Source organism: Anguilla rostrata, chromosome 11, assembly GCF_018555375.3.
Source record: "Anguilla rostrata isolate EN2019 chromosome 11, ASM1855537v3, whole genome shotgun sequence".
Classification (NCBI taxonomy): domain Eukaryota; kingdom Metazoa; phylum Chordata; class Actinopteri; order Anguilliformes; family Anguillidae; genus Anguilla; species Anguilla rostrata.
In genome coordinates this window covers 7,872,814-7,889,324 of record NC_057943.1, presented here as the reverse complement: position 1 = coordinate 7,889,324, position 16,511 = coordinate 7,872,814, and the positions used below count along the sequence as shown (strand labels likewise).

General features: G+C 44.2%; 1 protein-coding gene across 6 annotated transcripts in view; it reads right to left on the bottom strand.

Annotated features, from left to right (window-relative positions):
* Nucleotides 1-16,511, bottom strand: part of casz1 (castor zinc finger 1) — a 253,326-nt gene that overhangs the window by 86,466 nt on the left and 150,349 nt on the right. For 2 of the 6 annotated variants that reach the window (XM_064300839.1, XM_064300841.1), the window contains exon 1: nt 14,941-15,847. The exons of 2 other annotated variants lie outside the window; for them this stretch is intronic. In XM_064300839.1, coding sequence (XP_064156909.1) covers nt 14,941-14,989 — 49 coding nt within the window. In that variant the 5' untranslated portion in view covers nt 14,990-15,847. Of the gene's footprint in view, nt 1-14,940; nt 15,849-16,511 lie in introns of those variants that run through there. 2 more of the 6 variants (XM_064300844.1, XM_064300840.1) reach the window with 2 other exon arrangements.

Genomic DNA, 16,511 nt, shown 5'->3' with positions numbered 1-16,511 from the left:
GCCTTCCATACACAGCGCATTGCATTAAGAGCAGCACAATAAAATAAATATTTGAAATGGAAAGACGACAACAAACTCGAATTTGCATCTGAAACACACACCCTTGATAAATAACACATAAAAAAACAAAAGCTTTTAGGAGGCGAGACCAATGCCAAGCTTCTCCGGTATGACAGGTCGGATTCCAAAAGCAAAATAGATTCTCTGAAACTGAAGCCAAGAAGTTTATATTTCAAGCAGTGGCATTATTCATATTAGGTTTTTTTAATATAAAAAAAAACACCCTTTCTTCATCGCCGGGACCCGGACTAACATTACAGGCCTCCGGTCTTTAACGTTTGATCGTCCCGTTCAAATTGTTATTTTGAGCCGAAAAATAACAGAAAGAAAAAGCTAGTAATGCAGATACGGCAGAAAGGCAGCATTGACATCATTTAGCTGAGTTACAGAACAGCGCAGGAAACTTTGCTCATCAGCACACATCGGCCAAATCGGTCCTGACACAATCCCCTCACCGCGCGGAGGCAGAGGGGTAACTTTGCCCATTCCCTGATCCGATCCCTCCTGGCTGTTACGCTAATGACATTAATAAGAACAAAATTACTATTTTGAAACAGTGAATTTTCATTCGTCTAATCTGAGTGACTGACCTCCCCCCCCCCCAACTGCCCTCCACCCCACACTCCTACCACCACCCCCCACACCCCCACACCCCCTCACCCAATCCCCACCCCATCTCCTGCCAGGACACACGCTGTATGAATTCAGGATAGCTATATTTCGCTGGCTTCGAATGCCACGGCACTGGATTGCAACATTTCGCGAGACTGGAGAACTGCGAGCCTTGAAATTTGACCCTTCGCTATTTTTAATGGTATGATTGAGATATTAACTCACCCCGTCCTCCTCTGATTGGACAGATGAAATTCCCCTACCTCAGGCCATTTTCTTTACATGTGAGCCTATACAGCTAAGAGGGCAATGCCACTGCTCCCCTTGCCCCACAGAGTTCCCACAGGAGGCCACATTCCTCCTGTGATCTAAATCTAAAATATCTTTCAATCATGATATGAAGAATGTTTTTTTTTATTTTTTTAAAAGCAACACAACACACTGTATTGTCATGACCACAGGTGAAAACCTCTCTCTGTGTGTATTTGTGAGAGAGGGAAAGAGAGAGAGACAGACAGAAAGAGAAGAGAGTGAGAGAATGGGAGAGAGACAGAAAGAGAGAGATAGAGACAGAGGGAGAGACAGAGACAGATAGAGATAGAGAGAGAGAGACAGAGAGAGAGACAGATAGAGACAGAGAGAGAGACAGAAAGAGAGAGACAGATCGAGAACGAGAGAGAGACAGAAAGAGAGAGAGAGATAGAGACAGAGAGATAGAGAAAGAAAGAGAGAGACAGAGAGAGAGAGATAGAGAGAGAGAGAGAGAGATGCACGTGTGCACATGTACATACAGAAATTACAGTACATTAGTCCATTGTAAGTAAGGGGAGGTGTCAGCTATGACGGGCTTTGGCCCTCTAACATTGAGAGGAATGACACAGTGTGATCAAGGACATGAATTGCTCATTGATTTTTTCCATGCCAGCTTAACTACCCTTTCCAATTGATCTTAACTTTGCTGGCTGTGCAATGTACTGTACGCCGCTCCTAATGCATGTGTGCATCACCAGAGACGGTGTGGGGATGGATAAGAGAGAGGAAGTGCATTTTACTCTTCTGGAGAAAGCTGCACACCGTGAAGCACGCTCCCATTCCTCACTATATCGGGGAAACACCAGCGCACGCACACTTCCCCTCAATCAACCAACCGCCGACAACTTTCAAATACACGGATCCAGTAAAAAATTATTTTTTTTAGAAAGTACCGTGCAAAAGCTTTGAATTTTAAAGATCGAGATCTATAAGGTTGGCCACAACAGTTATGGGACTATAAAAAATAATCAAGAATTATTTTAGAACAAGGCAAACTTTCATTGTACATAATATTACAGGGTAATGGAATTATGCATTGTAACAGCTATTGCATATAGGCCCAGGCTACGCAAACGCACAGGCGCACGCACACACACACACACACACAAACACACACACACACACACACACACACACACACACACACTAAAGCAACGTCAACAATGAGATATTAATATAGGTTTTCATTATTTACGAATTCCATATTTCTCCTTACTTTCCAAAATATATGAGGAAAAGAAACCCAAGTACTTGTATGACATCATACATATTTTTTTTTGCAACAGTTCTAATTCAGTTTTTAATGTAACAACAAAAAAAAAAGCAATGCTTTAATTCTTACGGCAATTTTCTCAATCGCCCCAATCTACGTCACTATATTTCAATCAATTATTTATAAAAGCGAGGGTTTAAGTGAAATAAGAGATAATGTCAGAGCAACACGATCCAACGGACGGCCTAAATGTCATCTGTCACGCAGAAACTCGTTAAAATAGGGGCTCGCTTTTCCCCGAGGACAGTGTTACGTTTCACCGCGGGACCGGGGGGACTATTCACCGCTTCAGCACAGTCCCGCGTTTCAGGCGCGATACACACAGCCCACTCCAGCGCATTCTCAAAGTTTTCCCCTCTTCTTCTTTCTCGAGGGGTTTTTTTTTTCCTTTTTTTTTTCAAAATCGGTAGCGCGCGCGTGTGTGTTTAAACTGCTATTCTTGTAGGAAGAAAAAAAAAGCCCTTTTCTCCCGTCGAGGAGCACACACATAAAGCACCCTTTATACCCGTTCCTTTAAAAAAAAAAAAAAGACAAAAAAAACATTTCCACTTAATTAATGTTTTACAAGCGCTGCTATATTCTTATTCAGAAAATGCCTGCGTTAAATTGGGCAGGTTCACATTACAAGGCTAATTGAAATTCAGAAATTTCAGTGCCAACTGCTTTTTTTTGTGTTTCCCAGCTCACAATAAAGGGCACATTTTCACTCTATAAATGATATCAAATCATGGAAATAATGTATCCTTCTTTTTTTTCTTCTCTTTTTCCCTTATAAAGCTCGTGAATTCAGAAGACAGCTTAATAAAGCAATACTGTAGATACTAAGAGAACCAGCGAGTTAATTGGATTCACTGTGCATCGACCAAGATGGGGGGGTGGGGTGGGGTGGGGGGGGTATAGCAGAACTCAGAACTCATCAAAGAAGTTCAGATGTTAGGCACAGGATCCAACATCCACACACAGTCAGGGCTTGTGTCATTTGGGGAGCAGTCACTTAAGTGGAGGGGGTTGGGCTGGGGGGGGCGGGTGGGGGGGCATGCATAAACCAACTACTGACTACACAGTAAAATGTCCAGTGTTAATTCAAGTCTTAAGAGATAACACTTGATCCCGCTCTAGAATGTGGGACCAAATGTTATCAATTAAGTGTTGAATTAACACTGGAAATGTTACTGCGCACTACTACTTAACTTAAAAATATAAATTTAACCAAATGCCATGATTTTTAGGACACAATGAGAGAGCTACCTGACTAACGGTAGTCTGAATGCTGGGAATAACTAAGGTAACAGGTGCTTAAACGTGTCATTAAAAATTCAAGGGGGAGGGCAAAGGAGTAAGCAGTGAGTGCCCCCCCCCCCCGCCTCCCCTCCCGCCCACCATGAGCAGGACAGGTAACTGAGTGAGCAGTGCCGTGGGATTGGTCCACGGGACCGCTTGTGTGAACAGCTGCAGGTTTTAAGCAGGACCCTTTTATGTCTGTTTGGGGGGGGGTGGGGGGGGGCAGGGCAGAGGGAGGGGCTAACGACGACTCAAGCGGCAAACGGCGGAGTCGCGGAGTTGCGGTGTCCTCACTTACACCTTCCCGCGAACTTCGACCCCGAACGCGGAACAGCGCCTGGCACGCCGTGGCGAGCGCGAGACCGGTCACCAACCGACCGCCGCCGTCGCCGCGGCGACCCCACGACGAGGGGTTCCCAAAAACCCGAGACCTTTCCGGCGCGTCCTTCTAATCCGTCAAGCTGAAATTCAGAGCTCCAGAGTGCTAGCTTTCTTAAAAAAAAAAATCCACCCGGTCTTCTAACTTTTTTTTTTTTTCTTGATTCCATCGTGTTGAGGAACGGTGCGACGAGCGTTTAAAAAAAAAGAAAACGTTTTTTTTTTAAACTTAAAAAACAAAAAAACGACACGCGATGAATCACGAATCACAATGGCCGCAGAAACACGTCATGGAAAAGTTTATGATCCTCTGTGCTAATCGCAGCATAAAAAAACCGGCCTTCGTTCTCATATTTACCTAAACTGCCTCACTTTCCCCAGGTATTATTTTATGGGTTTGTTTTTCTTGCGCGAGGCATTGTAACTTTGCATTCTTCCTCAAGGTCAGCGCCCACGGTGCCATGTGGCATGTTTGCTTATGGGGCTTTTCAGGCCAGTTCTATTATATTTACATCAAATAATTTTTGATAAGGAGACGTAAAAGACCTATAAACCCAAACCATAAATGGGAGAGGTGTAGCTTACAAAAAAAAAAAAAAAAGGGACAAAAGATCAACTGGCTTTTTTTCATTTTTTATCTTGGACACGTTGACATTTTCCAACTTTTTTTTTTTTTTTTTCAGGTGTAAGGTCGTGCCAAAAAAAAAAAACAAAACCGTGCCCTGAACCCACCGGCTCACCCGAAACGGGCCAGGCTGGCGCCCGAGAGGCGCCCGGTTCTCCTGACGGAGGAGTGCACCTCCCCGGTATCTCCACAGCACTATAATCACTTAACAAAGACGCGGGCATTTGCACAAATTAAAACATCAATAATGCACAAGTGCTTTCCAGCTTCTGCTGTAGACACCCTGCATGGGGATGAAATAGACTCTTTAAAAAAAAAAAACAAAAAAAAAAAAGAAAAAACGTGCTGGCTGGCCAATCCAGCGCTTTTCCCGGGGATGGAAAAGGGTTCTGCTCGCGCTCCTGCCAACGTCAGTTTGGGGTTTTTTTTTTTTTTTGGTTCTTTTTTTTCTTCACCAGAGCTTGAGCAGATATTCCATGGTGGGGGGTGGTGGGGGAGGGGTAAGGGGTAAGGGGTGCGGTGGGGTGTTGGGTGTGTGGGCTGGGGTGGGAAGGGTTGGGGGGGGTGGGGGGGGGATGATCTAAAGACTGTAGTGCTTCTATATAAACAGCCCAGCTCTTGAGTGGTGCAGTGGGGTGCACTTCTATAAACAAACACCACCACCGCGTCCCCGCAATTTACGATTCGCGGTCGCGGCGGCGACGCAGACGGGGGTTAAATTCAACCCCCCGCCCCCCCCCCCGATTCAAAAACCTAAATCTACCCAACCAGACCTCTCATTGGTCAAGAAAAAAAAAACACACACACATCCCTTATTTTTTCGTTTTATGATACAAAACCAAAAAAGGAGTCCGTCCCAGGATCTGGGAGCAGGGGCCCCGACGGGGCGAGGGGGACGGCAGAGCGGCGGAAGGGCGCGGGGCCGGGCGAAACGGAACCCGCGATCGTTTCGGTAATTACGCCGCAGATAAAGGAGGAAGGAAATGGTCCCCGCTTAATGGCGGCCTCCCGGACCGTCGGCGACAGCGCAGCCTCGCCGCGGTGATGAATGGAGTCGCCTCGGACGTGGGCAGATGACCTTCCGCCCTCAGGGACCCGTCGCCTTAATCTAGCGCTGATACACGACCCCCCCCCCCCCCTCCAGTCTAGAGGAGCGACGTCCCTCGCGTCACCCTTCGCTTCATTTGCTTCGGTGGCAAAGAGCTAGTTCGGAATTTGGGAACGAAGTCGCGGCGTCTCAAAATTCATACGCGCGCATTTCCCGTAATCCGAAAAGTCTATTTCAACACAGCTTTAATCTCATGACGTTTTTATGACTGATTACAGAAAGCGTTTCAGAAACCTGATTACCGAAACCTTGGGAGACAGAGCCAGTAAAACAGGAAACAAAAAAAGAAAAAAGGAATCCATCTTTGATCGCTGAGTGAAAAGGCAATCTCCATAACCCGGTCCACAGAATGATGCAGATATTCGACGAGGCAAACGGCTGACGTGCCCTTAAAAGCTAAACAAAAATAATTCTTTCCAGTCAGGTCGTTTTTATATATTGTAAAGCGGCGAAGATCGCAACATTTTGTTTATTTATATTCTTGCCTTTCTCTCTTTCAGTTACCCCAGTGAACAATCCCCTTGTTAGCAAACTGTTAAGACAGGCGCCCGGTACACAAATTGCGCTCGACCAAGCGAATTTGTTTTGCAAGGGTGACCTGTTTAATCATCTCATTTTCTTTTGCGGACGTTTATTCATCTGGTTTCCACGGTTACGGAGAACATTAAGGGGCTACAGTAATAAGGCTGGAGAGTCAAACAGGTAATAAAAAAATTAACGCCACTCTCCAGCAGCCGAGGACAGACGGCGAAATGAACCGGGGAGGGGGGGGGGAGAACAGCGGGCCGAGGGGGGGGGGCGCCAATATTTTCCAAACAATTAAGACTGCGACCGCTTATTTTACTCCAAAGAAAAGATCAGGTGATGTACTTACGGACGTGACACTTACTGGTCTTATTGGTGCGAAGCGGGCAAGAAAGTTCTTAAAGCCATACTGATCTGTTTTTTTTATTATTTTCTTTTTCACCCTACACGCAGATTACTTATCAGAGCAATCCAAAGTTACTGTGTTATAATTCCCACTATGCTATCTTTGTCCTAACCTTGTGATTTCCCCCCCCACCCACACAGATATCAGAGAAGATTGCTTTGATTCTGAGAAATATGGAAATTATTAAAAGGCACATGATCACACAGTTGGGGGGAAAAGAGAATTTGGTGAAAAGGGTTTTGCACACACCTTAAAAAACAAAACAATAACAAATTATAATTGACACAAAATAAAAACCCTGCATTGTCTCCAGCACACCTACGGTATCTGCCAGGTTGCGTAACGGGCTCTTTGCAGAATGTTTTCCACAGAAACATTTCTCCTGAACGTGTCAGAAGATGTCTCTCTCTCTCTCTCTCTCTCTCTCTCTCTCTCTTCCTCTCTCTCTCGCTCCCTCTCCCTCTCCTCTTTCCCTCTTTCCCTCTCCCTCTCTCTCTCTCTCTCTCTCTCTCTCTCTCTCCCCCTCTCTCTCTCTGCCTCTCTCCCTCTCAGAACGGTGACCTCCGGACCAATCAATGGAGCCCAACTCCTGTCCAAATATAGAAGATTCCATTAGAATGGAGGGGACAGGTGTTGAGAGCACACAGAGGCGGCCCGCGCCGGCCCATAACCGCGGCTCCACGCGGCCACCTTCCCGCCGCTCGCCAAATAAGGAAGGGAGAGACACAGAAGCAAGACGGGGGTCCCGTTCCACCAAACAGAATTGTCCTGCGGTTAAGAATGCACCTCCATCCGCGCACAGAGAGAGAGAGAGAGAGAAAGACAAATGACAATGCAACCTGTTCTCTAAAGCGCTGGAGGAAGAGACAGCTGACCTCAACACTAACGTTTCAGACGAGGTCGTTTTTTTTTTTTTTTTTGCGTCCAGAATAAATCAAGTACAAACTACCAACGTCTCAATACAGTAACTGCTTTTTATTTTATTATTTTTTTAAAGCACTTTCCCGCCCTGTAAAGTTTTTTTATGTTCTTTCTCTTTCACTCGCAGCACAATGGTTACATATTTAGGATGATTTCAGGTCACCAAAACACAACTTGTCTGAGCAGCTCTTCTTGTAAATTCTCTCATTACCCCGCGCGTATGAATAGACGAACATAAAGCTATAAAAGTGGAGGGCATGGCATCATGCGGCTGGCTCGTCAGAATGCTGACGTGTCCTTTGACTCATTTCACAAATATCCCAGCAGACAGCAGAGAGGCTGAAAACACAACAAAAAAATAGGTTTTGAAAAAAAAATTTTAAGTTTTTTTTTTTTTTTTTTTTTAAATTTTCCCTAAACCGACCGAAGGCAGCAGCAGCACCTGCCCCCTCACCGGTCGCAAAACAGCCCCAATCAGACCAGAGTTTCCGGCACTTTCTTTCTCGATATGTTCTTCTTTTTTTTTTTACACTCGCTTATAAACACACAAGCAGACATACAAGCGCACGTACGGACAAAATCAGGAACTCGTATGCAGACACGCTCGCGATGCGACGAAGAACAAACAAAAAAATAAAAGCATCGGAGCTCTGTGTCGCGCTCTCTCGCACCGTGCTTCTCACAAAGGGGGGGGGGGGGATCGCGTAGCATTTCGACCCGTGTCACACCAAGGAGAAATTCAGAAAGGGGGGAAAAGCGAGGGGGGGAAAGAGGCACTAAGCTCTGACCATGAGGCTGCCAACTGTTCTGTTAACAGTCTCTTAACAGGTGTGGGCCCTAAGACCATGTAATCCTATCAAGTTTCAGAGTTTAAAAAAAAATTCAGTCAAACAGCAAACTCCCGAGCCCCCCGCGCTCCCTCCCCCTCCAAAGTCTGACAGAATAGAACAGCTGGGCGTCAGATTTATCATGTACAGACAGTAATTATTGCTGGTGATGCCTGCTACTGACCCAACTGAATAGAATGTCACATGAAAAAAAAAGGGAAAAAAAAAAAAACAGAGGAGGGGGGATCTGTGGGGAGGGGGGGGGGGTGCTCTAAACGCCAGGGTACTGGTGGGGGGGTGGGGTGTGGGGGGGGCAGGAGGGAGGGGGGTGTCCAAACGGCAGGGCCGTGGTGGTGGCGGGTGTGGGGGCAGGGGGGGCAGGGGGGTCCAAACTGCAGGGCCGTGGTGGTGGCGGGTGTGGGGGGCAAAGGGGGGGGGGGTCCAAACTGCAGGGCCGTGTTTGCAGTCAATTACCAGAGAGGACAGGATATCGCCTCCGCTGCCCGCAAGAGCAAACACTCTCTCAGACTGAAGGTGACAGGGGAGAAATAAGAACATGTTTATTTCTTTCTCTTTTTAAAGGAAAACAGAGCGCTGCCTGGTGGGATGGAGGTGGGGATGGAGGGGGGGTTGGGTCGGGGTGTGGGGATGGGGGTGGGGGAGGGGGGTGGTGGACATGCTCAGGGACTGTGATTTCCTGTCAGGAAAGTTCACTTCTTGGGTGCTTGTCACAGTAAAAACTGAACGTTTTTAAACAAAAATTTTTTATCCCCCCCCCCATTGCTGTCTGTGGTGCTGATAAAAATGTAAAACTTCACATAAAAGAACAGAACTGTCCGGTGTGTTGAGGGATCCGGCTGATTTAATCCCACTGTGGATCTCTTTCATGGGGCTTGTGTTCGTGTCATCGGAGCGACCCAAATTCGACTGATTCCCCACGGAACCAAATATACCTGAGGCGATGACGGCTTTTATTGAATCACCTCTTCAGGGGGCGAGGTGAAAATATCCAGGACCACCCAAAGGGCTCCTAAACTACTGCACCCCCGCCAACCCATATCAGAGATAAGAAAGCCTAAATTTCCTTCATGCAGATAAACTATCAGTGCATCCATTTTTATCACCTCTTAAAGGGCATTTAGAATTTTCCTTGAGGAGCCAAAGGGTTTATTTCAGTGTTTTTAGCATTTATAAATCAGAACTGTTTGCTTGGTGTGAGCCTGGTATGGTACAACTAACTACAAAATTTTCCCTCGGGCAGATTTTCGTACTATTTGTATAAGTTTTTCCAGAGAATTATTAAAATAATTACAAACATCAACTGACATAAAGCAGTAAAATAATAAATGAGGTGAATTAGACCGAGGTGTACTTTCGACACGTAAACACACAGGCCTCCGCCCTGACTTTGCCCTTACCACACAAGCACGGGGCCGAGCGGTTTGATACCGAGGCTCACGGGCGAGTCACGCAAGCGTTCCCATGGCGAAGGTGCCACTCAGAGCCGATGGCTCCGCCCCCTCCCTCCCCATTCCCGGTCCCCGGTCCCCGGTCACCGTCCCTAACCTGCGCGGGGGGTACGCACGCGCACCTTAAAGGCCGCTGCCGCCGCCGCCGCGTTTAAAAGGATTATTCGCCGCGTTTTTGTGGCGACTTAATCTCCCTTTCAGACGCCCCTAATAAGAGCGCCTCGATAAGCGAACCGTTGCAAATTCATTCCGGGCTTTTCCAGCCCACGCGCGCGGTACCGGAGTATTTTACACACCGCTAATTGCCTCTTCATATTCCGATTCTTCCCCTTTATATGCCATATCAACAAGAGGAGATTATATTCCTCTCCTGCTTTGCATGAAATCATAATTTCATGTGTCAGATCGTAGAAGAGAAGAGCAGCACCCTCCTCTTAGCTCGGGTGCGAACGTATAATTTTTTTTTTCTTGTACAACTTTTTGGTCTGTACAACCGAAAACTAGACTAGTCTAAAACTGATCTAGTTTTAACTTACTGTAAACCTTCGACAACCTAAGCTAAACTTTCAACGAGGATTGACTGCGTAGAGAGGGAAGGAAAAGCACATCCGAACATATTACGTTTGTCAGACTTTTTCATTTGGTCGTGATGGAGACAATTAGAACGGATGCAAAATTCCAATAATGAAATTACCTCCCACAGCTAAGAGGAGGTAGAGGTTTATTAAGTCAGGGTTCTATACCCCCCCCACACCCCCCCCCCCCCCAACATTCCCCAGAATCCCCGCTCGTCCACCTCCTTCAGAAAAAAAACCAGACTTCCCCAGAGACTCGTGGGAATGATCGTGACAACACGTCTCCACAACAAGGGGATTTACAGTGATAGAGATGCCCACTCACCAAGAGCACGGCGTGTCAAAATAAAAGCGCTTGCGTACTCATACGCATCGACAACTGCAATGCCAACGCAATCTTTTCTACAATAATAATAATAATAATAATAATAATAATAATAATAATAATTATATACCTTTTAAAGTGGTAAAATTCTGTGCTTGCTGGCTTGCTTTTCTTTGCATTCCAAGACAGAAATATTAAACATAATATTAATAATGGTGATCAAAGAAAAAAACCTGTCCCTAGAGGATTTTAGTAATAAAAACAAATAAAGGCCTAAGGTGCAACCTGTTTATTATTCTTGAGTATGTCTCTCCTCTCAGAGTATTAATTAGGCTATTACTCTGTATGGGTGACTGGGAGCTTTGAGGTTTTAATTAGGATCTTGCCATTGGTTGAGTGCACAGACACTGGAGTGGAGAAGGGGGTGGTGATGCCACTCGCCCTGATCTTGGTCCCTGTCACTGTCCCCACAGAGAGACGGGCGTACATGTGCACACGCACGTATGTACACACACACACACACACGCATGCACACGCACAAGCACACATGTATACACATATGTATGTATGCGTGCACACACATGCATGCACGCACGCACACAGGTGCACACACACACACACACACACACACGCACACAGTGACATTATTATTTTCCTCCACCTATCCTACCCCCTGCTTGCTGGTGAAACTGCCATCCTGTGTGAACTGGGGTATTACGGGGGACTAAGTTGATTATGATGTTTTGCAGGCTGTGTCTGATAGTCACAGCACATGCTCATCCAGAGCTCAGCTGTCTCGGGCCTACCACGGCCTCTTCCTCACTGCCTGCTGTTCCTGAACACACACACACACACACACGCGCATGCACGCATGTGCACGCGCACACACACACACACACACGCACGCACGCATGTGCACGCGCACACACACACACACGCACGCATGTGCACGCGCACACACACACACACACCACACACACACGCACACACATGCACGCACGCATGTGCACGCGCACACACACGCACACACGCAACGCGCACGCACGCATGCACGCACACCATAAATCATGCTTTCACTCAAATTTGTCCATAAAACTACACAAACCTATGTTAAAAAGTGTTGAAATTATTCGTGGAAATAAATATTTTTTGACTGTGTGTAAAATTAAACCTTTTTTTTTTTTACAATATTTCAAAAATTTATTTCAGGCTTCATACATTAGTTTTAAAAAATATATATATATATTTCGTGATTGCCCAATTTAAAAACGCAAAAAATTTAAAAAATTACAATTGAAACTCGAATCTTTTCAAACACCAAACAATAAGATTCGAGTGACAAAAAAAACAAACGCGTGGTTATCTCCCCTAAACAACATGTATCCGAAAGTCAAAAAGGTTTTCCGGTGAAAACAAATATGTGTGGCCAATTTTCTGCCGTACTCAAACAAGGTATAAATTATATATTGGAATGTAAATGCTTTGCCTCGGTTGACATGGCGATACTAATCACCTCATTGCCAAAACCCACTCTTCCCTGACAGACCCTCACGGGTCCCCCAGGAGAAATCGGCATAAAAGGGGTTAAAGACGGTGGCTAGGGGTTTTTTTTTTTTTTTTTTCTTCTTCTTCCCCTTTCCTCCATAATGGCTCCCTGCTAAATTTATTTCAAAACTCTCTTAATCTGCAGTACACAACATTCCCATTAGCATAGCCCAGCCCCCTCATAAAAATTCCAGCTAGTTTAATTAAAAAATGTAAATTTACTGTCATCCGAGGAGCCGGAGAATTAGGACGGCAACAGCATTTTTTATTGCTTAAGACATCAAATTGATTCGGTTATTGCTAAATTGTGATAAAGGTTATTGAAGGCTACAGACCTTGGATTATTTTTTTCCTCTTCATTTCCTTCATTTTTTTTTCGGGGGGGGCCGTAAAGGTGGCCAGGGGGGCCGCAGCCGGATCAGCCCGTTCTCCCGAGGAAGGGCACGACCGGCTCCCCGGTACGACCGTAAAACAACTCCATTTACCACACGGCCGGCCCGGAATGTCGGGTCCACTTCACTGCACAATTGAGGGTACAATTGAGGGTGTGGCTATATAAGTTAGACTTTTTTTTTTTTTTTTTTTTTACTTTTTCCACAGACTGATTTTTTCTTTTTTTTTTTTAGAGAAAATTTTTTTTTTTAGAGAACAGATAAAATTGCTTGCTTGCTAGACTGCTGCTTATATTGTTCTGTTCATAAAACAAAACTTTTATAAAACAATATAACCTAAGGACCCCTTGCACTTTAGCCCTTCTACAGAAATCATTTCCCAATAATAATAAAAAAAAATGAATGGTTGCTTCATTTATTTTATGAATACACGTACGAATTCTATTTTTATTCCCATGTTATTTTGATTGTATTGTATTACATTTAAAATATTATACAGTACAAAATTAACAACGACATTGAAGGAGCACTTTGGGATAGCAAGTGATATGGCGTGGGGGGGGGAGGAAATAAAAAATCTGTGACCGGGGGAAGTGACAAAAAGAGGACGCGCGTGCTGTCAATAATCCTCAACAATCCCCCGGTCAAGGTCTGCATTTTAAAAAAAGAAAGTAAATTTTAAAAACAGAGGAAGTAAAAGAAAGGGGAAAAAAACAAAACTGAATGAACGAGTGTGAATACAGCGCGATTAGGAGGCACTTTGCAATACACGGAATTATAAAGTTTAAGCCGACCCGATAGGTGTGGCATGATCTCTTCTTTAATTCTGAGATATTGCACGCAGACAGACTCGAGGTTTATCATCGTACGGTGCTGTTTGTTTTTGAAAGAATTAGAAATATTACTCAACAACATGGAACACCGAGTGACGGAAGGCAATGGGCATTATGTGTCTGCCATGGCCCAGTGAGAATCACAGCTAAATTAATTCAACACACGCTGAAAGTGTAGGAGCAGTTTTACAGAGCTCTGAGAATCTCCCAGTCTCTCTCTCTGTCTCACACACACACACACACACACACACACACACACACACATATGCATATGCCATACACACACACACACACACACACACACACATATAAAAAGAAATGCAAACACACACACACACACACACACCACACGTGTGTGCACGGACACACAGACACACTGGGGTATGTAGAAAGCAGGAAGATCACATTCTATTTGAATATGACATCGCTTCATCTGATTTTTTTTTTTCACTTTCTATTTTTACATTCATACGACTCAAAAACAGAAGCGGAGATGCACTGAGAAACACTGAGCTACACAGGGTGACCAACAGGCTGCGCGTGAGAGAGACTCAAAAATGCCACCGACGAATATATCACAAAGTAGCGAAAAACAAAAGCAGAAAATAATATCTATGAACACAAACATGCACATGTTTGTGCCCGAGGTGCATTTTTAAAAAGCTGCACTTGTAGATTTTTTAGAAACATACAGGGGATTACATTACTGTGTCACTCTTTTATACCAATCACGTCAACTTTAATCAAAGAGAAAAAAACAACATACTGATTCAGAATGGATAATCACTTGTTCAGGTGTCTTAACACATAAACGAACACGGCACAGTTTGTTTGCTCTATCCCCTTGGCAACAAACCCATAGGCCATTCAAGGCACCCTAATGACAGTTTACATACCTATATACACGAACGCCACACGTCCATATCTATCAACCTCCCTGACAACAGTCAGAGCGCTGAAAACATTCACATTCAGCCAAAAAAAAATATCTCAACCACAACCAATTAAAGCAAAAACAAACTAAATAGCAGTAACACCCACCCCCCCCCCAACTTAAGTTTTATTTTTCAACCGTGAAGGAATCTATCCTCTCTCTCAGCTGTGTCCAGTACACGAGATTAAAAAAAGAAAACCTTGACTCTTCTCAGAGGAAAATGAAACTAGTTTTGCGAACTTTTACAGTCTAATTTTTTTCAACAGTGCTTTTAATATGCCACACGACAAGAATGTTGAGGAACTGACTGATTGCGTTTATTACCGCGTTCACCCCTGGGCACTGTCACACAGTTAAAAATATAGGTGCAGCTCGCACGTATCCGAGGAGCAGTTACAATTATAACAGCAAAAAAAAAACCACCTCTCTACACATTTGTACACTCAGTATTAACAGCACACTTTTGGAACAAAACACTAACAATCAGACCGTAGGTACAGTACGACACACAGGAGCAAAGAGAAGAAGTGAGTACTCACCATATTCAGGGAATTCGAAGTTAAATCCTCTCAGACATGTAACTTTCATAATACAGCTCAACTCTTTTAAAAATCATTAGAAGTAATGAGAGGAGCGGAAAACTAAAGAACGGAATTTAAAACAACTAAAAGCCGACAACAGTAACGACGTTAACCAACAGAAAAAACCAAAAAAAAAACCTTCCTTCAATAATGCACTAAACTCCTTGACATGTAATCTGTCAATAGTTTGTAGCAAAAGATGCCGGCTGCCACGAGTGAATTTGATTGGCAGCTGGGGTTAGGCCCCTCCCTCTTGTGGTTTGGTGGGGGGGGGGAGGTCGAGTGGGTGTGGGGGGGGAGGGTGGGTAGGTGACAGAATACAGAGCCTCCCCCTTGCCTGCTTGCTTGCTCGCTTGCTCGCTCTTGCTGTCGGTCTCTTGGTCTCTCTCTCTCTCTCCCTCTCCCTGTCTCTGTCTGTCTCTCTCCCTCTCTCTCTCTCTCTCTCTCTCTCTCTCTCTCTCTCTCGCTCTCTCTCTCTCTGCTTCGCGCTCGCGCTCGCTCACGCACACACACACACACACACCAGGCTGCCGGTGGTGTTGTCTGAATAGGCAGATAGGAAATTGCAGCGGAGCGGCAGTCAGAGCTGACTTTTTTTTTCTTCGCTGAGTGGGCCGGCCTTTGCGTCTCTGTGGTCCGCTAGCCTTTCAACCCTCGTGGGGCGGAGTCTGCGGCGCTATTAAAATGAAAGAGGGAGGGAGCAACAAAAAACCGGAGAGAAAATGCGTACTTCGGGCTAAGGACTGCAAAGATTAATTTCTTTAAAAAATATTTTCTGTCACAAATTAAAAAAAAAAAAAAATGATGGTAAAAGATATTCAAATTGCTGGCAAGTTTAATACTAATGAATTGTGTTGTGATCATAGAAGGTGTTATTTTTTTATTTTTAAAAAAAGCTTATTAGTATACAAATATTTGAAAATAATTCTACAAATGTATTTACCATTTTAACATGTTTGCATAAATGTAATATCATGTAAAACTGAAAAAATTGTACAGATGTTAATTTAAGTTACTTTACTTGTATTTAAAAAAAAAACATTGTAATAAAAATTCCAGTACTGCAAAAGCAAACATGCAAATGTGTTTCACATATTGTTCTTACCTTTAAATGTAATTTATATATCGTTTAAATATGGATCACAGTGCAAGACTATTCTGTAAATACTTGAAGTGAAACCACAGAAAGTAAGGGACAACAACTAAAAACTAATTGATATTCCCAGCAATAGTTTACCTTTTCCTGAATATATGCATTTCTCAGGAGAGCGCAGCAACATAATTAATGTGTGTTTTAATATGTATCGCAAATTAGAACTCCAAAATCTCCCAGAGATATGGGAAGTTGAGATTATTCTCATAATATATTTATGCATTTCTTCATGAAAAAAAAACAACGAATGCTCTGAATGAGAAGATATTTGGAAGGAAGGAAAGTAAAAAAAAAATAAAAAATAAAAAACAGAAAAAAACAAATCCTGAAGGCTATTATTGCTTCATAAGAAAATCCTTTAATGGGGCAATGCCTT